The sequence below is a fragment of the Anabrus simplex genome, chromosome 1 (genome assembly GCF_040414725.1).
Source record: "Anabrus simplex isolate iqAnaSimp1 chromosome 1, ASM4041472v1, whole genome shotgun sequence".
NCBI lineage: Eukaryota > Metazoa > Arthropoda > Insecta > Orthoptera > Tettigoniidae > Anabrus > Anabrus simplex.
Window position 1 is genome coordinate 1,207,713,473 of NC_090265.1, and position 26,464 is coordinate 1,207,739,936.

General features: G+C 36.6%; 1 protein-coding gene across 1 annotated transcript in view; it reads left to right on the forward strand.

Annotated features, from left to right (window-relative positions):
• puf (ubiquitinyl hydrolase 1 puf) overlaps positions 1 to 26,464 on the forward strand; it is an 870,156-nt gene that overhangs the window by 398,911 nt on the left and 444,781 nt on the right. The window contains exon 23 of the mRNA XM_068225443.1: positions 19,379 to 19,666. Within this exon, the coding sequence (XP_068081544.1) occupies positions 19,379 to 19,666 (288 nt within the window). The remainder of the gene's footprint in view (positions 1 to 19,378; positions 19,667 to 26,464) is intronic.

Sequence of the window (26,464 nt, forward strand, 5' to 3'; positions counted from 1 at the left end):
TGACTTTGGCTGCTGTCTTGAATTCAACAACACTTCGGCGACACTTGGCATTGATTCAGACCGACTCGAGTTGAAGGTGTGAGATTTAATATTTGCACCAACTCTACATGCTATAGTTGCGTATGCGTGTCCACTTCCTGAATGTAGGATCGTGATTAGTAAGCCATTTCATGACTTTCATGACTTCTTCCATATCCATAACTAGGCTATCTCAAGACAAATATGTACCATACTACTAAACTTCTCACGATTATGTTTCTAATCCGTGTACAACTTAACTCAGAATAAATTTAACTTCTGACTGGAATTGTTATAGGCTATAAATTTCATTCTGTTCCATATTGAAATGCAATCATAAGAAATAAATTTCAATACTATAATTAAATAGTATTACATTAGTCATGAGACTAGTTTCAAACACTTAGTGGCCATCATCAGCCAAAATAAAAATTAAGCAGATCATGTGATAACTAAAACACATCTATTTAGCAGAAAGACTGTTGTAGGAACAATATTATAACATCAAAGTACATATAACAACAAAAGTTATGGGCATGACCTTTGTGTTCATCATTATGATGCTGTCTTTAAATTGAATAAGGCAAATCAAAGTTTATCTCAGAAAAAGTGGACCCTCTTGTCAATTTATTTCTTATCTGACTGGAATGTGAAATACACAAACAGGCTCACTGGGTTATTTAGCAAAACCACTGCTAACCATCAAGCAAATTTGAACTTTCCTGAGGCCAATAGTTTGCTCAAGGCCATACTAGATATACAGGCCATGCTGCTCCCCCACCACCTGAGATGCCATGTCACCAGTGTGGGTGGTGCAAGCGAGCGCCTTGCTTCATGCCCTTATTTCCTGTCAGCAATCTTGGCTGTTTGCCTGTTGTTCCTTCGATAATTTCATTCTGTTCTTGATGTGGTTAATCATATCTGAATGTAGTGATGTAGTGATGTGATACATCGTTAAATTCGAGTGTGAATTACACGACAGTGACCGAATATTCCATCTACTTGTTGCGTCCAGGGTAGTAAAAGTAGCTATGATCGTAGAAATGCGTCAGTGTATTTTCATTTCGTAAAGATCTCACAAAATCTCAGATATGACTTAGAGCTATCCACAGGAGTAATTATAAAGTTACTATGCATCAATCATTTTGATGAAAGGTACATAGTGCAGGAAGATTTGATGATACTGTCTGATGGTTCTGTGCTAACTGTTGAATATGATCGGTTAAAATGAACTAACGATGCCATACCCATAAATTTTGAAAACTTGCTGGTGTAACTTATCTAAGTTTTGCCTCAAGAATGAAAAGATCCTGAACAAAGGCAGAAGGAAATAGAAGAACACATTCAAAATTCCAAGAAAGAAGAGGAACTACTAGACAACATTAGGCTTCCAAGAAGTAACAAGGAATTTTGCAGTAAAGTGTGCATCTGAAGTGGAAAATGTGTATGCGAAAGTAAGCAATAACCAGTTACGTTTATTTACAGTTAGTTTGATGGAAAACAGTTTCCAAAAATAGAAATTGATAATTAACCCTGACTGCAGAAGATTGAAAGACAAATTGGAAGAACTTGTATCAGTAAAAGCTATCAAAAAGATGGGCAATGTTGAATAGTACCCAAAACATTGTATATCAGAAATTAGAACCCATGCGCAAGAAAAGACTAGGGTACTTTGGCCACATCCTGAGAATACCAGATTTGCGACTTCTGAAACAGCTAGTGCAGTATAATCTTGCTTCAAAAAATACTACAACTGGATGCAGATGGATAAAAGAAATTAGGGAGGATTTGAAAGAAATTGGCCTTACACTGGATGACACTATGGATAAGAAAAAAGTAAACACAGCATTTAAAATATATGACTGTCCACTTTACACACACAAAGAAGAAAATCCTAACTAGATTATTCTCTACACAAAAAAGGGCAAGAATATCAACACATATGAAGAAGTGCTGGGAGGACCGCGAGGCTCGGACAGCTCCTACCAAGAAATCGACAAACCAAAGGGTTGATTAAAGTGATCAAATGTGGTTTCAAAAGAAGAAGAAAAAGAATTAACCCTGAATTGACTTTCACTATTGTTAAAGATGATTTAGTGATAAATGATAACTTACGTATATTAAAAGTATGTAAATCTTCTCTAGTTTGTAAATGGTCTCAGTTCAAACAATTACGTATCTTGATATTTCAACAGGACATTCCATTAAGGGCTCGGAAAATGGGGGACAAATTACGAACTTCGAGTAACTTGATAGATGATATTAAGGATGAGACTGATGACCAGAAAGTTTGTGACAAATTAAGTTTCTGCAAAGAACAAATTAACTTATCCGTGTGAAAAGCTAACGGATACTGTTCTACAACTTTGATTTGATTTGCAACAATATACTTCTCCTTCCCTGCTGCATACAAAAGTATTAGACTCGAAATTTGAAAACATTTACTTCTAAGATAGGCTGTGGAAGCTCTGGAATAGATGTATCTCATGTAAATTATTTAACGAAGAAAGTATAGCGGAACCTCGTTAGTGCATTCCTCACTAACAAGTTTTCCCCCTTAGCATGTCGTAAATTCAAAGTCCTGATTCTCATCTTATTAAATCGATATAAAAACACCTCACTTACCACGTCATGATTTTCGTTAATACCGCTTAGTTTAATCACATATTTCCTAGCCCTAAAAATGTTATCTGTCATCCCTTGTGAAAGGAACGTGATTTCCAACTGGAGTTAGAAAGTGTCCTCACTACAGTTGCGTGATAATGGGAAAAGGCCTTGAATTCCTGAACTTTACAGGATAAGCTGCACCTTAAAGAAGCAAGCTGTTAGCCTCAGGAATGTGAGCCTTTTTGTGCTTGTATTTCACATTCCATTCAGAAATCAGAAATTGATTTTGTGTTGAATGGTACAGTGAAGGTTAGCGTATATTTGTCGTCCGATAGCCTACATCTGGATTAGAAATATAATCGTCTGAAGTTGCCTACTGTGGTGCATATTTGTCTTGGGACTGCCTAGTTATGGATTTAGAAAATGTTGTGAAATTCGTTACTAATGAAGACAAAATTAAAATCTATCCGAAAGTGGGCTGGCACCCCCTTCTTTAAGCATGCAGAGGTAGCGCAAAGCCCGCACCTTCCAAATTTTTTCTCGATCATTTCAGTTGGTTCAATTGAAGTTTTGACCATTTCAGAATGGTGGCCAAAATCGCAGTCGCAGCTCGCATGTTGTCAAGTGTAACCTCAAATTCATTATCTAAGAGTGTTATCAGAAAATTATGCTTAATAACTCACTTCTACAGTAGAAGTCCTTTACAGCGAGTTTTCATAACGGCGAAACATTTACTAGCTATAACGGATTGTCGTTATATTCGACTTTTCGTAAAAGTCTGAGAAAACTCTGTACATATTAAAATCGGTATGAAACGGCGATAAGTTTGTTCAAAAGCATTTTTGTGGATGATATCCATACTACAGCTTGCTCGATTTTTTTTTTTAATATTTTAAAAATCCAGTACCACCTGAACGTATTTGTTTAATTTCATTCTGAAAAGAATTATACTATCACTCCAGAGGACTCTTTGGCAAACTTTCCAGTTTTCTTCAAACAGCGTCATCTAACCTAAGTCTGTATGTACCATGAAAACATATATCAAGCTTCAGTAGAAAAGTAATGACCTTCTCACTATAAATTTAGATGCGTGTAGCCTTACCGAAATTTAACCGGACACAAGAAAATATAATCTAACCTCAGAAATCAGTTATGCACTCTCCCATATCGTGAGGTGTATCGCATTCTTACTTAATTTCAGTGTAGAGTATTAAAATTAAGTGATCGTTTACGTAGCCTTTATTTCTAACAAGTTAACAACTGCTATTGACCACGTTATTTATGTATTTATTATGAAAAGATGTTCTTCTCTTTAAACTTAAGTTAGGTTTTACAAAAAAATTCTAGTCCTGAAAGAGATAGCTCTATACCTAAGTACCTGGATTATAATATATAACCATTTTACATTCAACATGCCCAATTTGGACACATAAACATAATGCTTCCCTATGGCATCTCCCTTTAGAAAAGGGCATATTAACTAATGCTTGACACAAATGTAAAGGTATTCATGTACAGCTGATGATGACTATTTAAAAGTTGAAACCGGTCCTGTAAGTTAATTCTTACAATAATAAAGTTGTATTGATAAGGTGGAACCTTTTCTTGTCTATACATACATGCTTTGAATGAACGCGAAAGTCATTGTAATTTGCTTTTGGATGAAATTTATTTTAGGCCTGAAGGAACGTAAAAAGGGGTCAAGCTTGAAAGTTTAGCTGTTCAACCCTCCAGTGAATACAGTGGAACCTCGATTCTCCGTTTTTGGAGGGACGACGGGAAAAAAGAAAATCCTGGAACGAACCATCAACAATTTGGCTAAACATCACAAGAAGGAAATACCGTATTTACTCGCGTATTAGACCCCCTCATGTATTAGACCCTCCCCTTGGCTTTTAGAGACAAAGAAAATGAAAAAAGATAAATACAATCAATACTGATCTGCATTTAGGGCAGTCGCCCAGGTGGCAGATCCCTATCTGTTGCTTTCCTAGCCTTTTCCTAAATGATTTTAAAGAAATTGTAAATTTATTGAACATCTCCCTTGGTAAGTTATTCCAATCCCTAACTCCCCTTCCTATAAATGAATATTTGCCCCAGTTTGTCCTCTTGAATTCCAACCTCAACTTCATATTGTGATCTTTCCTACTTTTATAAATGCCATTCAAACTTATTCGTCTACTAATATCATTCCATGCCATCTCTCCGCTGACAGCTCGGAACATACCACTTAGTCGAGCAGCTCTTCTTCTTTCTCTCAATTCTTCCCAACCCAAACTTTGCAACATTTTTGTAACGCTACTCTTTAGTCGGAAATCACTCAGAACAAATCGAGCTGCTTTTCTTTTGATTTTTTCCAGTTCTTGAATCAGGTAATCCTGGTGAGGGTCCCATACACTGGAACCATATTCTAGTTGGGGTCTTACCAGAGACTTATATGCACTTTCCTTTACATCCTTAGTACAACCCCTAAACACCCTCATAACCATGTGCAGAGATCGGTACCCTTTATTTACAATCCCATTTATGTGATTACCCCAATGAAGATCTTTCCTTATATTAACACCTAGATACTTACAATGATCCCAAAAAGAACTTTCACCCCATCAACGCAGTAATTAAAACTGAGAGGACTTTTCCTATTTGTGAAACTCACAACCTGACTTTTAACCCCATTCATCAACATACCATTGCCTGCTGTCCATCTCACAACATTTTCGAGGTCACGTTGCAGTTGCTCACAATCTTGTAACTTATTTATCACTCTATAGAGAATAACATCATCCGCAAAAAGCCTTACCTCCGATTCCACTCCTTTACTCATATCATTTATATATATAAGAAAACATAAAGGTCCGAAAACACTGCCCTGAGGAACTCCCCTCTCAACTATTACAGGGTCAGACAAAGCTTCACCTACTCTAACTCTCTGAGATCTATTTTCTAGAAATATAGCAACCCATTCAGTCACTCTTTTGTCTAGTCCAATTGCACTCATTTTTGCCAGTAGTCTCCCATGATCCACCCTATCAAATGCTTTAGACAGGTCAATCGCGATACAGTCCATTTGACCTCCAGAATCCAAGATATCTGCTATATCTTGCTGGAATCCTACAAGTTGAGCTTCAGTGGAATAACCTTTCCTAAAACCGAATTGCCTTCTATCGAACCAGTTATTAATTTCACAAACATGTCTAATATAATCAGAAAGAATGCCTTCCCAAAGCTTACATACAATGCATGTCAAACTTACTGGCCTGTAATTTTCAGCTTTATGTCTATCACCCTTTCCTTTATACACAGGGACTACTATAGCAACTCTCCATTCATCTGGTATAGCTCCTCCGACCAAACAATAATCAAATAAGTACTTCAGATATGGTACTATATCCCAACCCATTGTCTTTAGTATATCCCCAGAAATCTGATCAATTCCGGCCGCTTTTCTAGTTTTCAACTTTTGTATCTTATTATAAATGTCATTGTTATCATATGTAAATTTTATTACTTCTTTGGCCTTAGTCTCCTCCTCTATCTCGACATTATCCTTGTAACCAACAATCTTTACATACTGCTGACTGAATACTTCTGCCTTTTGAAGATCCTCACATACACACTCCCCTTGTTCATTAATTATTCTTGGAATGTCCTTCTTGGAACCTGTTTCTGCCTTAAAATACCTATACATACCCTTCCATTTTTCACTAAAATTTGTATGACTGCCAATTATGCTTGCCATCATGTTATCCTTAGCTGCCTTCTTTGCTTGATTCAATTTTCTAGTAAGTTCCTTCAATTTCTCCTTACTTCCACAGCCATTTCTACCTCTATTTCTTTCCAGTCTGCACCTCCTTCTTAGTTTCTTTATTTCTCTATTATAATAAGGTGGGTCTTTACCATTCCTTACCACCCTTAAAGGTACAAACCTGTTTTCACATTTCTCAACAATTTCTTTAAACCCATCCCTGAGTCTGTTTACATTTTTATTTACCGTTTTCCACCGATCATAGTTACTTTTTAGAAACTGCCTCATGCCTGCTTTATCAGCCATATGGTACTGCCTAACAGTCCTACTTTTAAGACCTTCCTTTCTATCACATTTATTTTTAACTACCACAAAAACTGCTTCATGATCACTAATACCATCTATTACTTCAGTTTCCCTATAGAGCTCATCTGGTTTTATCAGCACGACATCCAGGATATTTTTCCCTCTGGTTGGTTCCATCACTTTCTGAATCAGCTGTCCTTCCCATATTAACTTATTTGCCATTTGTTGGTCATGCTTCCTGTCGTTCGCATTTCCTTCCCAATTTACATCTGGCAAATTCAGATCTTCCGCTACAATCACATTTCTTTCCACGTCATTTCCCACATAGCTGACTATCCTATCAAATAATTCTGAATCCGCGTCAGTACTACCCTTTCCCGATCTGTATACTCCAAATATATCAAGTTGCCTATTATCTTTAGAAATGAGCCTTACACCTAGAATTTCATGTGTCTCATCTTTAACTTTTTCGTAGCTTACAAATTCTTCTTTCACCAGAATGAACACTCCCCCTCCCACCATTCCTATCCTATCTCTACGATACACACTCCAGTGCGGTGAGAAAATTTCTGCATCCATTATATAATTTCTCAGCCATGATTCAACTCCTATTACAATATCTGGTAAATATATATCTATTAAATTACTTAATTCTATTCCTTTCTTTACAATACTTCTACAGTTCAATACTAACAATTTTATGTCATCCCTACTTGATTTCCAGTTCCCTGTTCCCTTATCACCGCTCCCTAGGCCATCCCGTTTCCCTGAATGTACCTCCCTATTACCTTTCCAAACAAATTTCCTAACTTATACGTACCACTGCGGTTTAAATGAAGGCCATCCGAGCGCAGATCCCTATCTCCTACCCACCCATTAGGATCTAGAAATTTCACTCCCAGTTTCCCACATACCCACTCCATAGTCTCATTTAAATCCCCAATCACCCTCCAGTCAGTATCCCTCCTACACAGTATTCCACTAATAACAATCTCCGCTTTCTTAAACTTCACCCGTGCTGCATTTACCAGATCCCACACATCTCCAACTATGTTGGTACTTATATCAGCTTGCCTTACGTTGTTGGTACCAACGTGAAACACTACCACCTTCTCCTTCCCCTCCTCCCTCTTTTCTACTTTCCTCAACATCTGCCTCAGCCTTATTCCTGGATAACTTTCTACCCTGGTTCCCTTTCCTCCACACACTTTCCCCACGTGTCTAACGATGGAATCCCCCATGACCAGAGCCTCATCCCTACCCACCTCATTTGATCCCCTCCCCTCCTGGTCAGCCCTATCTTTCCTGAGAGCTGCAGAAGCTACTTCCTCCTCCCTTTTCTCCTTCCCATGACCCTGTTCCACCTGTCTTTTCCTATCCTCTACTCTACATTTCCCTTTCCTACCTTTTCCCTTCCTCCTACTTCCACGCATCTCAGCAACAGTTCCCTGTCCCTCATCTTCCCTCTGTTGTTCTACCTGGAGTGACTCGTACCGATTTCGCACAGACACCTGTCCTGAATTCTGATCCTGAATAGAGCCCTTGGCCTGCAATCTCCTTCCCCTTAGAACATTAACACCTGTCTTCTACAACTCCTCCCTTTTCTTCCCCTCCCTCTTGTACACCTACTGTAACCTGTACATTGTTTGAGGGAGTCCTATCTTCCTTCCTGTCTTCTGTGAGAATCCTAATTATCTCCCTCAAACTTTCCAACTCCTCCCTCATACCCCTGAATGCCTCACCACATCCACAGTAAGTACACTCGCGCTCCTTAGCCATTCTTTACGGGGAAAAAAAATTAAATTAAAAATAAAATAACTTATTTGCAAAAAAAAAATGAACGGAGGGATATATTTTCTGGGATAGTACACGACAATAAGGTAATTAATATACGACTATACTACAATACTACTTAGTCGTGCTCTATTTTTTTTTATCCTACAACCCCTAACAGGATAAAAAAACTGCTGTTAATTACTGAATATCGAAAGTAATACACAAGAACTACACAATTCCAAACTGCAATTAAGCCTATCCTAATTACAACAACAGTATTTTAGTAAGAGTTTCTACGGATACCTCTACTACACCAGTACTACACTAATATTTTACAATAATAAAATAAGCACACTAAATTCTAATAGGATATTACTCGTATACTACTGTACAGTACACTACAGTAATGTTTAAACTACTTTCAGACGTATCCTAATTACGACACCGGTACTGTACCGTATGTCACTACTAAGCACAACAGAAATGAAATTTGCAAGAACTACTGTACTCAAAGATTACCAATGAAGCTAAATGCTTAGACAAATTATTATTAGTATTACGGTCTAATAGATACACACGAAAGATAACACACAAATATAGCAGGCAAGATACGGCACTATCTAAATGTACTGTATCTATACTACAATGTATCTACACTACACTACACTGCGTTTGGTTAAATGCTTAAGTATCGAAAGGATTGCCGTACACGAAGAGAAACACGAATATAACTGGCAAGATACTATCTAATATATTATACCTTATCTTCACTACAATTCTACTGAAATGTGGTTATGTGATTATTACAGCTGGTGGATTACTATTATTTTCCCTACTCCACGGGACGGAGAATAAAAGTGTTCTTAATTAGGCCTACTGAAACATACTAGGTTGTCTACAATAGTTTCTCAAATATTTCTATGAAAACTACTACTACTACTCCAGGGACTTGAACTGCAATTACCGGGATATATGAACTTTATTATTATTATTAGCTAACCGCTCATAAATACTGAAAGATCGAGGGAGCGAAATATAAATTACGGATACTAACTACCTACTCAGAAGTACAAATGAATGGAATACAAGGTCAGTTGATTTTTATTTATATTTACTTGACTACACTACACCCTTTGTTCACGAATGTAGCCAACAATGCAATATTTGAATATGAGGAGCGACAATAATCAATAACAATACAACGACTGTTAACTATTACCGTGTAATCTATTTAACTTCTTTTTAAATGGAAGTTTACAGGCGTATCGTGTTTTTTAATGTAGTAAATTATTACCTTCGTGATAGCTTGAACGGATATCTATACGAAATACCGGAGAAGTTGCTGCAGAAGTTAGGTTACTATTCCTTATGATAATCTGCCTTTGTAAGTACAACCAACGAACCTACAGATATTTACAAATATTTTTACAGTTAATATTATTACCTAAAGTATTTCCTAAACCTAAATTCGAAACAAGGTACACCTAGCTAGCCTACTTAACCTAGAAAACGTAATTTAATGAAGACCAACTGAATTTACTTGTTACAAAATTTAAATAAATATCACGACTCCCAATTTCTACCAACAAGCACTAAACACCACTATATAAACAGCACTAAATGAATCAGATATACACAAAATTAAGCTATTTCAATAGGTTTTCACTACTTTATCACTACAATAATGCAAGACCTCTCTCAACAGCCAACCGTTCTCAAGCGCATCCAACAATGTATTTCAAATCTTGCATACAAGACCACTCAGCGTAATTCGTCAGAGAAGAATAACAAATCCGCTTTGAAGCGGGTACAAGCCTTAAGCAGCTTTGATGACAAAACACAAATTTGTTAATAGTTTCATCCGTTCGACCCACACAATGAAAATATGCATCCAAGTCATGCGGCACATCTGTGTTTCGTAGTTAAAAAATGTCCACCTCTGTAGCGAAGGCCTACTGCAGCTCTGATGATGTCGCACAAATAGGTGAAAAATTTTGTGTCCGACCCGTGCATTGCAAATACGCATCAGCGTGTATATATGTCTGTGATTTGTAGTTAAGAATGTCCGCCAGCGTAATGGTTAGCACAATTAACTGCTGTTCTCGGGAGACTGAATTTGGTTCCCGGTACCGTATTGCCAGAGATTTACGAATGGCAGGAAGGTTGATTTGCTGTAAAAATGGTACATGCAAATCCTTTCCGCTGGGGGCCTGTCTAAAAAGGAGCTGTACCACCTCAGGATGAGGAAACGAGTTTACTTTAGTTAAGAAATATTCACGGTTATTGCTAAGCCTGTTAATATAGGCAGGCAAGATCATTAACAAAGTGATCATTTAATATCTTGTAACTCGGGCCAATATAGGGTTTTTTGGGAGAGAAGTAGGTATAAAACGTGATAAAAACTATCCAATCACTATTGTTTTACTCGTTAGTGTACCTAACAAATAATAATAGTAATAATATTGATTCTTATGTCCCTACTTACTTTCAACAATTTTCGTAGATGCCAAACAAAGCATACTAGGGTACGCGTTAAAAAATGGGAGACAACGAACGTACAAAATTAAACATTATGATAAAATGCATTACCACCACACCTGTAGGTATACATAAATGCAGCAAACTTTCCTGTTATTTATTTTTAATTTTTCTGCCATGAAACGTTTGGCACTATCTGGGCGATAGCGTACCTAACCTAAACAATGCAGCCTCTCTTATCTCATTTCCAGCTGTTTAGGTAAATCCTGATGTGATATATGTAGAGAACAAGCATGAAATATACTTAAAAATAAGGGTTTGGCTTTGAACAGCCGCAGTTGTATAAAGAATGCATCCAGTCGCTATGTATTACATTTGGAAATACAACTCGTAACATACCCTAGTTATCAGCTGGTGGTTTGGCACGCTTTCTACAACACGGCTTTATTCAGAAGGAGTGGCTTCTGCTACACATACACCAGCTGGTTATATCAGAGACAATCTCCAGAAACCATTTGGGAATAGCTTCACACAGTTTGGACTCTATATGGAAATTCTAAGTTCCCATGGAGGGAATTAGATATTTTTCCACCAATAGAGCATATCAAAAATCAGATCAAAAATTAGATGTATGGCTTTTCAGGCATTTTGCTCTATTAACCAGCATTTTGTCTTAGGTCTGACACTAGACTCTTCAGAGTGGGATGTGTCAGACCCTACCCACTGGTGTGTGGGTGTACCCCAGCATCAGTCGGTAGGGTCTGACACATCCCACTCTGAAGAGTCTAGTGTCAGACCTAAGACGAAATGCTGGTTAATAGAGCAAAATGCCTGAAAAGCCATACATCTAATTTTTGATCTGATTTTTGGACTCTATAGTCAGGAATGAAACTATTTTTAAAAGGTTAAAAAAGACTAGACCTCGAATGCTTTCAGTCTCGATTGCAGTGTAGGGTTGACAAGATGGTTTGTGGAAGAGGAGTGCTCCGCTCGTGGCTTGTCTATGCAGATGGGGAATGCCAACTCCCTGATCAACTCAGGAACGTTTGGTTGCTGTAGGAGCGACAACGTAGTTCGTCGCCAACCACAGCAGTTTTGATGTGTCATTTGATTTCAGTTTTGGATATGTTGTTCAGACTTCATCATTGTTTGAAATCTGTATTGTAAATTGAGGCATACCAGATTGCTTACTTTATTATTGATTATATGTGAGCATATGTTTTTCCAATTGGATCGTGGCTGAAGATGACCCAGTGTATATGGGGTTGAAACTAGTCCCAGTTATATAGGACACTATACAATCTAATGGTATTTAATAGGTGTACCCTTCTCTGCCCTTTGATAGCATCTATATATTGATGAATAAAAGAAATCCACAGCCGATCCACGTTCTGGTACGTATGCAATGTGTTTTCAATCAATATTTTTTATCTCATAATACAGTTGTAGAAAATCAGCTTTCTTGAAATCGTAGTATTCTCGATTTATATTTTTTGGTAATGAACACCTCTTTACTGGAGGTAATGATAAACAGAGTGGGGGGTGATGTAAATCTTCGGACACAAGAGCACATTCCTCATGTTTCACGTCAACTGTGAAATTGGTCAGTACAAGATCCAGCATTTGGGCCAATGACCTAGCAGTTAGGCCCCTTTAAACAACAAATAAGATCCAGCATCCTAGAATTATAATATGTAATTCTGATCAGAACCCAGTTGAATGAGGTGGGTATTGTCTCTATAAAGGACCTCCAGGTGAGAGAGTTATGAGGAATGTTCTTCAATTTGGAGTTGGTTTCTTGGTACACAATAGAATTCTAGATTCCATTATTGATTTTCCCTCAAATTCCCCACGAGTAGAATTGTTAACGATTAGAGTGGAAAACAAGATATACACGTTGATAAATGTTCATGCATCAAGAAATGAAAAAACAGAACTGACAAGGAGGGAACGGATCAATTTTGGGATGAACTTGACCAATTGGTTACGAATATACCTGAATACCTGATACTAATATTAAAATTTCACTTGGAGATTTCAATGCAAAGATTGGACATAAGAGGAGAGTTTGTATAGTGGTGGGCCGATGGCTAGCACATAAATTGACAAACAAGAATGGTGAACGGTTAATTGAATTTTATATTACCACGGTCTAATATAGGAAATGACAAAGTTTAAAAGAAAACCGCATAAATTAATGACTTGGAAATGTCATAATGTTAAGTTAGGTGAGTCTCAGAAAGATAATGTGGCCATGGATCATAAATTTCATAAAATAATTTATAATGTAAAGGTTCTTCGCGGTATCGATGTTGATTCAGATCATTACATCTTGAGGATTAAAATCAAATTAACTCCTAAAAGGAAAATTAAACTGCACAGATTCATTAGGAAAAGAATATATGATCCTACTTCAGTCATTAATAAACCAGTATACTTTGAGAAATCCATAAAGCTTTTAAGTGACAACTTGGGGACCACTGAAAAAAAAAAAAAAAAAAAAAAAAAAGGCTTGGTGGAATGAAGAGTGTGCTATAGCAATACTACACTAGCAAAAAGCTTGGTTAAATGACCAGCAGCAAAAAACTGAAAGTTGTAGGGAAGAAGTAATCAATGCTAGATGATTAACATCCAAAGATATCAGGATGGTTAAAAGGAACCATCAGAAGGAAACATTCAACTCTATTGGTGAAGCTTTCAATTGCCATAAAACAAGAAACTAGGACATTTAAACAGTACCAAACAAATTATACTCCCCCTGCTCTTCTGATGGAGGATACGAACGGAAAGGTGGCCCATAATGCAATAATTTTGGCTGAATACTTCAAAACACTACTTAGTAGTGATGAACCTGAAGATTATTTTGAATTTGATCTGTATCCGAGAAATAAAGATCATACCACTGGTTTACAATGAAGTGTGTGCAGCTATGATTCAACTAAAAAGTTTAAAGTGGCGGGGGGAGAATCAACTAGTAGCGGAACTTTAGAAGAATGCGAATGTATAGACTATTCGGAATTTACATAAGCATCTCATTGACATATGGAATGCCTGAAGAATGGAAAGTTGCCATTATGCACCCACTACACAAAGAAGGCAATAGATCTCCTAGTAATTATTGCAGAATTTCTCAATCAATCAATCAGTGAATACTGATCTGCATTTAGGGCAGTTGCCCAGGTGGCAGATTCCCTATCTATTGCTTTCCTAGCCTTTTCCTAAATGATTTCAAAGAAATTGTAAGTTTATTGAACGCGTCCCTTGGTAAGTTATTCCAATCCCTAACTCCCCTTCCTATAAATGAATATTTGCCCCAGTTTGTCCTCTTGAATTCCAACTTTATTTTCATATTGTGATCTTTCCTACTTTTATAAACGCCACTCAAACTTATTAGTCTACTAATGTCATTCCATGCCATCTCTCCGCTGACAGCTCGGAACATACCACTTAGTCGAGCAGCTCTTCTTCTTTCTCTCAATTCTTCCCAACCCAAACTTTGCAACATTTTTGTAACGTTACTCTTTTGTCGGAAATCACCCAGAACAAATCGAGCTGCTTTTCTTTGGATTTTTTCCAGTCCTTGAATCAGGTAATCCTGGTGAGGGTCCCATACACTGGAACCATACTCTAGTTGGGGTCTTACCAGAGACTTATATGCCCTCTCCTTTACATCCTTACTACAACCCCTAAACACCCTCATAACCATGTGCAGAGATCTGTACCCTTTATTTACAATCCCATTTATGTGATTACCCCAATGAAGATCTTTCCGTATATTAACTCCTAGATACCTACAATGATCCCCGAAAGGAACTTTCACCCCATCAACGCAGTAATTAAAACTGAGAGGACTTTTCCTATTTGTGAAACTCACAACCTGACTTTTAATCCCGTTTATCAACATACCATTGCCTGCTGTCCATCTCACAACATTTTCGAGGTCACGTTGCAGTTGCTCACAATCTTGTAACTTATTTATCTCTATAGAGAATAACATCATCCGCAAAAAGCCTTACCTCCGATTCCACTCCTTTACATATATCATTTATATATATAAGAAAACATGAAGGTCCGATAATACTGCCTTGAAGAATTCCCCTCTTAATTATTACAGGGTCAGATAAAGCTTCACCTACTCTAATTCTCTGAGATCTGTTTTCTAGAAATATAGCAATCCATTCAGTCATTCTTTTGTCTAGTCCAGTTGCACTCATTTTTGCCAGTAGTCTCCCATGATCCACCCTATCAAATGCTTTAGACAGGTCAATCGCGATACAGTCCATTTGACCTCCAGAATCCAAGATATCTGCTATATCTTGCTGGAATCCTACAAGTTGAGCTTCAGTGGAATAACCTTTCCTAAAACCGAATTGCCTTCTATCGAACCAGTTATTAATTTCACAAACATGTCTAATATAATCAGAAAGAATGCCTTCCCAAAAGTTACATACAATGCATGTCAAACTTACTGGCCTGTAATTTTCAGCTTTTATGTTTTTCACCCTTTCCTTTATACACAGGGGCTACAGTAGCAACGCTCCATTCATCTGGTATAGCTCCTCCGACCAAACAATAATCAAATAAGTTCTTCAGATATGGTACTATATCCCAACCCATTGTCTTTAGTATATCGCCAGAAATCTGATCAATTCCAGCCGCTTTTCTAGTTTTCAACTTTTGTATCTTATTATAAATGTCATTGTTATCATATGTAAATTTTATTACTTCTTTGGCCTTAGTCCCCTCCTCTATCTCGACATTATCCTTGTAACCAACAATCTTTACATACTGCTGACTGAATACTTCTGCCTTTTGAAGATCCTCACATACACACTCCCCCTGTTCATTAATGATTCCTGGAATGTCCTTCTTGGAACCTGTTTCTGCCTTAAAATACCTATACATACCCTTCCAGTTTTCACTAAAATTTGTATGACTGCCAATTATGCTTGCCATCATGTTATTCTTATCTGCCTTTCTTTGCTGGATATCACTTACAATTTTTTTCTAACTTTTTATATTCCAGAATTCATTAATAACTTGATAGAGAATTTGGTGAATATGATATCAATTGACCCAGTCTTTTACTAGTCACAGTTCCTTCTGTAAAAGAATAACCAGTACTATTTATTTCAGGAAGATTGAGATTACCCAGGGTAATACAGTCCAAAATCATAAGATTGTCAGTGTTTTCTAAATAACCAAAATAGTCCTGATACACCATTCAAGATGTTGCTGGAGTAATGTATACAACATTTATAAATAACTTACTGTTATTATTTGAGATACAAGTAGTTAATGATTCACAATGCTGTTTAAAGTAATTGGATAATAGTTTTGTCTTAAAACTCGTTTTGGCGTCAATCAAGACCCCTCCGCCCCGCACCTTACCGGTTACTAAAGGATCTCTGTCATTTCTGAACACTAAATATCTACTGTCAAATAATTCACTATCATAATATGATAGAGACGTCCGAGTCAGTACAACCATGTCGTATGAAGAGCACAGGAGATTTTGAATAAATATGTCAACCCTAGTTCTAAGTCCTCTTACATTTTGATAATAAACTAAAAACTTGTTATCATGCCTGATGAAAAATTAAAGTTGAAAGAGTAACAACATTACGATTAAAAAATGACAAATTATCCAAATCTCCCTCACAACGAATGGCATGCACGTGACTGCGATCAGTTTTCCTCATCAAAATTTTGCCACTCCTCTTCACCCACCTACAGATACTTGTATTCCCTACCATGTTGCAATTTTTAACTTTAGCAAACAGAATTCACCTCTTAGGAACTAATGACTGATAATGAATATAGGACTAGGGACGAAAAGACCAAGATGAGACCAAGGTGAGTTGTGGACAAATTCCTTTTGATTTTTGTTCCTTATAACATCTTCTAACAAATTTTACTATAATGCCACGAGTTGGACGATTATTAATTTTTTCCAGCCTATGACACGCCTCAATCATATCGTCTCTTATTTCTACATCTAGCACCTTGACGATACTGATGACCATCTGATGAGAATTTTCATTCATTACTTCTGGAACACCGTATATCTCGAGTGTGTTAATTCCAGAATATTGCTCATTGTCATCGCACCTGATTTTAAGTTCACTGAATGCTTTTGCAAGCCAATCGTTTTTGGATAATAAGTTATCAATAATATTTTGCTGTCGATTAATTATTGTCTGTTGATTATCTAGAATTCGTTTGTGCTCGTCCAACCTTTCGTGACACACATCAGTTGATTTACATAACTGTTTTTCTATTTCACTAGTTGTTTTCTTCAGTTTAGCAATGTCTTCAATTAAAGTTTGCAGCAGTTTATAATTAAATGGTGGAAAATAATATGAATGTAAATCAGGCATTTGAAGGGAACAGATTTCATGACAGTTACTGCTACCCATTGATATCTGTGGATCATGATAATTATTTATTTTTGAGAAACTTTTTGTTATGGCCAGAGAAATAAGAATTATGTTGTAGTTCCAGGAGAAGGTGAAAAATTGAGGAAAATAAATGGTTAACTCACATCAGATACTCGGTTAGCTTTAACTCATGCTGTTAGTACTGTACTGGAAATAGTTGAATATTTACTGACAAATACGCTTTGCTATGTAAATTTTATATGATTTGGAGGCTAGGTTTGAACAGTATCGCCAAATGAGTTGAGCTTGTTATTATAATATTTCATCTGTGCAAGTGATCAAATTGGGGGAAAAGCTCAAAACAGTTAGGGATATAAAAGCAACTGAAGTTGTTTGTCGAACAGTTGACAGTCACATGACAGCCTTGCGTACCATTTATATTATAACATTGACCATATAAAGATCATACCAACCTGCTTGCATAAACACATATTAACGGAGGGTATCGGCTTGACAACAAGGTTTTATATCATTTTATATTATTCTTAATATCACCCTACTTGAATTTTACATGAAATTATTGGAACAACAAGGACACAGTGACGTCACATTACAATTTCCTTGGTGAGAAAATATCTTAATGAGGAATGCACCAACAAGATTTCACTTAATTTATTTTGAGAGGCATCCAAAGGTGGTGGTTGTTTTGTTTTGTTTCCCACCAGTGTCTGGTTGGCCATTTTTGCTCTGTACTCAACATCTCTTTGGCATTTAATATATGTACTCAATACAATATATTGTAACTGTATTTTCTAGGGAATGATTGTTGGTGTGAACAAATCAGAATGTGATGGTAGGGTATTCATAAAGAAAAGGTTAGGTGATGGGGATTTGTTTAACTTATTGCACATGTTTATTTTTTTTAATTTTTTTTGCTAGTTGCTTTACGTCGCACCGACACAGACAGGTCTTATGGCGACGATGGGACAGGGAAGGGCTAGGACTGGGAAGGAAGCGGCCGTGGCCTTAATTAAGGTACAGCCCCAGCATTTGCCTGGTGTGAAAATAGGAAACCATGGATAACCATTTTCAGGGCTGCCGACAGTGGGGTTCAAACCTACTATCTCCCGAATACTGGATACTGGCCACACTTAAGCGACTGCAGCTATCGAGCTCGGTGCACATGTTTAAAACAAATTTTCATTTTGAGTTAAATGTTATGTAATATATATTAATGATATGTACACATGTTAATGCATGCAATAAGATATCATTTCCAGATTTTGAATGTTACATAATAAATATTTTAATGATATCTTAGCTGAATATATACTTGGAACCATTGTCGGTGATGTGGGGTTTAATTTAGGGAGGTTTACATAGGCTTACATAGGAAACTAAGAGATTTAACATGGTGGATAAGAGAACTAGAGGAGGACCTAGAGATTAGGTTCTGTATTAGATGATTTCATGGCAAGAAGCATAGAAACAGAGAAGAGTAGAATAGAATATTATGGTGACATTTACCTTATTCATAGAGACTTGAAGGTTGGAGGTTGGACAACTTTCTGTAATGTATATATTGAATGTATATACATATATATTTTTTAAAGTTTGTTTTTACAAGTAGTATCTAATACAACAATAGGTGATTTGTTTAGCTTATTGTACATGTTTAAAGCAAATTTTGAATGTTACATACCGTATTTACGCGAATAATCCCTGCCACATAATAGTCCCCGCACCCTAACTTTAGGAAGACTCATTAAAAAAAAAAAAAAAAAAAAGAGCCAACATTGTCGCAAATAAACCCTGCACCCCAATTTCGTGCCTCAAATTAAAAATAAAAAAATATATATGCGGGGATTATTCGCGTAAATACGGTAATACACATTTTAATGATATGTAAGCATGCTAATCCATGTAGTATATCATTTACAGATAAGTTTTTACTTTAATGGTCGATAGTTGAGAATTTAATCTTTATCATTCCTTAGCAAAGGAAGTGTCTTTTATTGAGGGATAGTTGCTTCTTATTTTATATTATTCCTCATATGGCCTGTTACAGGTTGTACATTATGCCATGGCTCTTCTTGTGTCATGGGTGCATTCAAGTGAGAAAGTTCGTCAAGCCTTATTTGCTGCTCCACATTTTTCTACTTGGATGCAGAGGTTGGTTCTTGAGGACCCTGAGCCAGCAGTACGTCGAGAAGTGTGTACAGCATTATATCGGCTGTGTCTGGGTTCCAGCAGTGGGGACCAAACTCCGCCAAGCTTTAATCTTACCCCTCATATGCTAAGCCATTTAATGGAATACCTGCCCATTGCAGAAAGCATGAGACCACCAAAAATGGAGGTAAGTTTACAAATTAAATATGTTAGATTTTTGATTTTATGAAATTTAAGAATTGTCATGAATAGAAACAATTGATCAGATATTTTAAAAATCTTTTAATTAACATTCAAATGTCTGAAATTACTAGTATTGGACAAGAACAATATTTATGAGGGGATAAAAACTAGCTTAAATATCTTCCTTAGTACATTTTTTGGTTAATACCTCATGTTGCTCATGTTGCAGTTCCTATCTTATTAAATACTGTACATTTTCCCATGAATTACAATATTTCCCTCTTCAGTACATTCACAACCCTGTTGAGAATTTATATTTGCTCTACTGGCCACATGTCTTTGTGTGTTGGATGGTGGTACATTTAAACCTCATTAAGACGTTTCTGCAAGGTACAAGGAAAAGGAACATGTTAAAGCGAGAAAACGTACTACTGAATACACTAATAAAAATTATCCAACAGGGATATGGAAACACTGGATACGATTTTTTCTGATATGATGGCATTTTACGTCGTGTATCCGCAGCTACAGTGAAAACTATATCTAACATTTGTAAAGATGAGCAGAGAATATTGAAGGATGTGATAAACATGAGAGAATAAATATGGAAACGTTTTCCATTGAGAATTATAAAATAACACCAGTGCAATGAAAGGTGTAAAAAAATAACCACCAGACAACAAATACTAAAACATTTCTACGGTGGCTCATAAAAATATCGAAGTATTATTGCCGATCACACTCTTTCTAAAACAAATGGTGATAGAAGACTTTTATTTCGGACCAATGGGTTATTAAACATTATTTTCTGGTCACACTCTTAGACATTGAATTGGAGGTTACACTCAACCTTGACCATGTATGACTGCGACTTTGGCCGCCATTTTGAATCGACAAAACTTCGATTCGACCAACTTGAAGGTGCGAGTTTCAAAATTCACACTACCTCTGCACGCTTAAAGATGCGGGTGCTAGCTCGCTTTTTGACATATTTTAATCTTGTCTTCATTAATATGAATTTTTCGACCTTTGCCGAATCCATAACTAGGTTGTTCCAACAGTGCAATGCACCACACTAGTCAACTTCACACGATTATATTCCTAATCTAGATGTAGGTTATCAGGTGACAAATATTCGCTACTCTTCACTGTACCACTCAACACAAAATAAATTTATAATTTCAGCAATCTTGCTGCTAACCGGCTAGCAAAACTGAACATATCTGAGGTTGCAGCTTATCCTGTAAAGTTCAGGAATTCAAGGTCATTTTTTGTTAGCACGCAACTGTGGTGAGGGCCCTTTCTTACCCAAGTTGGAAATCACGTTCCTTTCACAAGGAATGACATATAACATTTCCAGGGCTAGGAAAAATGTGATCGTAGGAAGTGGTAATAGTGAAAATTCGTGACGCAATAAGCGAGGTATTTTTATATAGATCGCTTGGCATGCCAAAAGCCTTCTGTGGCTGATAATGCCAGGGGACTAGCGAAATTTAGTATATGTAAGGACAACAGTCTGGACATAAGTAGCATAAGTTAAGCTTCAAAATGTTCTCTTATGCAAAATTCACGTTACCAGGCGAGTTGGCCGTGTGGTTAGGGGTGTGCAGCTGTGAGCTCGCATCTGGGAGATAGTGGGTTCGAATCCCACTGTCGGCAGCCCTGAAGATGATTTTCTGTGGTTTTCCATTTTCACACCAGAAAAATGCTGGGGCTGTACCTTAATTAAGGCCACGGCCGCTTCCTTCACATTCCTAGGCCTTTCCTGTCCCATTGTCGCCATAAGACCTATCTATGTCGGTGCGACGTAAAGCAAAAAAAAACATTTACCGCCGTATACTCTATTTACTCGCGTATTAGACTCTTTTTTTCCCCCCACTTTTACAGTGAAAAAGAAAAGTGGGGGGGGGGGGCCAATATGCGATAACCTTAAATTTTGTGCAGTCAACACATTATTTCTAGGCTATAAAGAGTTATAAATGGTGCATCTAAACATTCTACACTATTCTTTAACAAACCTTTGAATTAATTTGAGTTATACTGGCTATTTTCGTTGGAAGGCAGTATTTCTGAATGTTAAAAGACAATAAATGGTGAACACAACTTTTAGGCCTTGGTATAAAGTAAATATAGCCTGTTTTAGTTACTCATATCACGTTATTCATTTCATCTCAATAATTTCTCTGATAAGGTTGATGTCAGGAAGGGCATACAGTCATAAAAACTCGCTACGAAGATTCCACTTACTTCATACTCGACCCCGTAGAGAATTAGTATTGATACAAAATAACGTAATGGCCAGTCATTTGTCTCTGTCAGTTGAGCAATAGGCCTACCACACAGTAAATCTGAGCAAACCTGATCACTGCTTTCATTTGAATTATCAATTGCGCTGCCAACTTCCCCGCTACCGGCGTGTCGTCATTCCAACTGGCGTCATCTTCACTGCAATCGAGAGCATTTGAGGTCCCATCTTTTTGAACCTTTAAAAAATAGTTTTTTTCCTGACTATAGAGTCCAAGCAGTATGATCTATTCCCAACTGGTTTCTGGAGATGGTCTCTGATATTGTCAGTTGGTGTACATGTAGCAGAAGCCACTCGTTCCGAATAAAGCTGTGCTGTAGAAAGCATGCCAAACCACTAGCTGTTAACTAGCGTGTGTTACGAGTTGTACTTCCGAATGTAATACATATTGACTGGAAGCATTCTTTGGATAACTGCGGGTGTTGAAAGCCAGACCTTCATTTTTAAGTATATGTCATGCTTTTTTTCTACATTTATCACATCAGGATTTACCTAAACAGCTGTAAATGAGATAAGAGAGACCACATTGTGTAGGTTACGTATGCTATTGCCGGATAGTGCCAAGAGTTCCATGATGGAAAGAATGAAAATAAATAACAGGAAAGTTTGCCGCATTTTTTGATATCTACAGGTGTGGCGATAATGTGTTTTATTCTCATAATGTTAAATTTTGTACGTTCCTTGTCTCCATTCTTTAAAATTAGGTAACGCATACCCTAGTATGTTTTGTTTGGCATCTCCGAAAATCGTTAATGTAAGTGAGGTCATAAAATTATTATTATTATTATTATTATTATTATTATTATTATTATTATTATTATTATTATTATTATTATCATCATCATTATTATTAGCAAATGTACCCATGCTTCACTACAGTATTTTGCATTGTATACGGATATCGAAGTAAATTACTGTACATGCAGTGAATAAGTTTTTTAAAAATTGCTTGTCTCTTAGCGTTATCCAGAAACAGCACGGGGAGGTTCTCGTATGTTGTTTCCAATGTAAAGTAAAAGTTGAGGAGTTGTGATCATAACGGCAGACTCACTTGCTTACTGCCATTCACATTAGAGTAAGAAAGTTTTCATTATAATGGAAGGCTCCATTACCTACTGCGCGGTCACAATCTATTTTGGGAGTTTTTGTTACAATGACAGGTGCCCTTTCCTACTTCCAGACAGATTACAGTTGAGGAGTTTTTATTATGATATCAGGTACCTTCCCTACTGCCGGTCAAAATTGAGTTGTGCTGTTATCATTATGATGACACGCCCCTTTTCTTAATGACAGTCACACCAAGTTCGTGATTTTCCATTATGATAACAACACTATGCCTAATGCCAGTCACATTTTAGATGGTTAAATTTATTTGTAATGGCAGGCACACTTACGTACTCCCAAACAAAATCCGTTAGGGGAGTTTTGAACGAAATTGCATGCTCCCTTGACTTCTGGCAGTCAAATCGAGAAGTGAATTATTATTTACAATGGTAGTCCCTGGTTATTAATACTAGATACAAAGGAGTTGGAAAAGGATCCCATTCCTACTGCCAGTCAAAGTCCATGGGGAGAGTAATGATTACAATAGCAGACGCTTTCCTGCTGAGAGTCACTATCGATGTAAAATATTAATCATAATGGCAAACACACCCTTTCTACATCGTTACAAATCGACTTCCATGAATATATATAGATCGGCATACAAAGTATATGCATGTTTACAATATTGCAAACCTTCATTTACAGATTAATTGCTGCTAAATGATGCATGATATCGGCAAACTGATTGTACTATAAGACGCCTCATTTAGCGGTGTAAATGGCTGGTCTTAAGATATTTTCTCCTGTCTCATCCATTTATGGGTGAAATTAAGTTAGAAACATTGAATAGGGTAAAATTTGGGTAAGGTTTTCTCACAGTGCATTACTTTTGGGTACTAATATGATAGCTACAAACATAGAATTTGACTCACGTACGGATACTGGGTGGGCCATGCTCGTGTAGAATTAGATGATTCTGTCTTTCGTATAAGTGATTCAAACTACGAATTATATGTATACAAAGAGCAAAATGTAGGTATAATCGAGAAATAGAGACAAATGTAACATAGAAGGAATAGAGATATGACGAAACATCACAGGACCAAAGTTGTAGATCACTCCAAATTGAACTGAGACAGATTGTGCCATCCATTTTATGATACGACTTACGGTTTATCGTTAAAATTGAATAATTGAAAAGGAGGTTCAACCTATTCAATACATAAGAGAAAGAAATGTAGTGATTACATTCTTATTTAATAGTAATTAGAATTGGGACCGGTTTCAACCATAGTCCAAGTCATCGTCGGCCGATCAAAACATAAAAAACATTAAAAACAATGCATATGAAAAAGAAAAAGATTAAGTGAACTCTGGATCGGTATAAGAGGCAATAAAATGATGATGGGGGTAGAAACTGTGAGTCACTTAAAAGAAAACGGTGCGTAATTTTATGAATGGTGGTACGGCACACGCAATGATAGGTAAAGTCTCACAATGTTTATGAACAGCGGAGAACGGTCAAATGGGTCAGTTTTTACACACCGTCAGGCACAAAGTCACAACACTGTCGAACAACATATGAAGATCTATCAATGTTGAAGTCGAAGACGAATAGATTTATAGAAGCAAACTGCCAGTTCCCGATGATCAGCGCGGCACACTCAAGGTCAGTGTAATAGGCAAGAAAAATGTTCCACCGATCAATACATTTATTGTGAATGAATTATTGCACTAGTACCGGTTTCGGCCTATCTTGGCCATCATCAGCTAGCACACAAATTTACAGTCATTAGACAAAATTACAAAGATGTTACGTAAGAGCATCCGGATGTCTAGGCAGAACACAACAAATCTCCAAACATATCGGTACACAACCTCCACAGCAACAACAATAACAACCATATACAGTAACGTGCATAGACGAGAGAAGTGTCACCACCAACTGCTCTAAAATTAAACCCTATCTTGCTGTATATATAAATCTTACCTGACTACATCAACAGTTGAATTGCACAGTACTCAATTTTCAAATTTTAATGACAAGAGTTCGTATAACATACCAATACAAAGTATATCAGCCATAGAACATTCTCGATATTCACCTATACAACTTAATCAACACAAGAACTACAAGAGGATTGAAGAATGAATGCAACACAACATGAACTCAAATTTTAATAGACGTTTTTAAAATATACCATGTTTTAATGTATTTAATGTGCTATATTTTTTAGTGTCTTATGATGTGGCATATATATTTTAATGTGTTTATGTACTCATGTCCATGCTCAATCAATAGGTTTTAGTTTATTCTAACCATCACCACTTTTATCAGAGATATTTTAACGCAACATACTGCAATATATTTTACTTCCATTTTTCATTAGACATCCAGATGCTCTTACGTAACATCTTTGTAATTTTGTCTAATGACTGTAAATTTGTGTGCTAGCTGATGATGGCCAAGATAGGCCGAAACCGATACTAGTGCAATAATTCATTCACAATAAATGTATTGATCGGTGGAACATTTTTCTTGTCTATTACATTGAATCCAATCAATACGGAATATGAAACTTATAAATAATAATACACTCAAGGTCATGCGCTGTAGTCTCGAACGCCAAAGTAGAATGGAGAATATCCTGAAGATCCAGTATTTGCCTCGGTTGCGGGAAATTAAGTATGTATATATAGATACATACAACGCAATTCAGTATAATTGAATGAGTAATTGTGTTACTGCTGAATTCTTGGAAAACAGTTGACTTGAAAAAAACGATGACCTGGACTATGGTCGAAACCGGTCCCAATTCTAATTACTATTAAATAAGAATGTAATCACTACATTTCTTTCTCTTATGTATTGAATAGGTTGAACCTCCTTTTTAATTATTCAATTTTAACGTTAATACCTTCAATACGGAACAATGAAATTTTAATCTTTAAATTGCGGTTTACCTGCGAAATACCTCGAAACGGTCTGCACCGTCATTAAAACTGCCTCAATATTCCGATATTTTTCGGGGGTAAAAAAATGAAATATTTAAAGATCTTGGAAGCTTTCCATTGATTACAGGTTAAGACATATAACTTCACCAAATTTCAATTTTCTAGCTCGTCTGGCAGATTGTGCTTCAGTCATGATTTTGGGGAGAGGGGGGGTTAAAAATGAGGACTATCAGCAAATTATAGCTAACAAATATGCAGATTGTCATTATTACACTTGAAACAGCTGTACAAAAATTTGGCCATAAAGGTCAGTGTACAGACACACGGTCATTACAAATTTATTTATATACTATCAAAGGGTAGGAAGGGTCCACCTATTCAATACTATTTAATGGTATCAATTGTCAGTTGTCAATACGGACCATAATGAAATTGATAACTTATGATTTATTTATATAGATAAGGAGTCGGCTATACGTAAAACACATTTTGGACTAT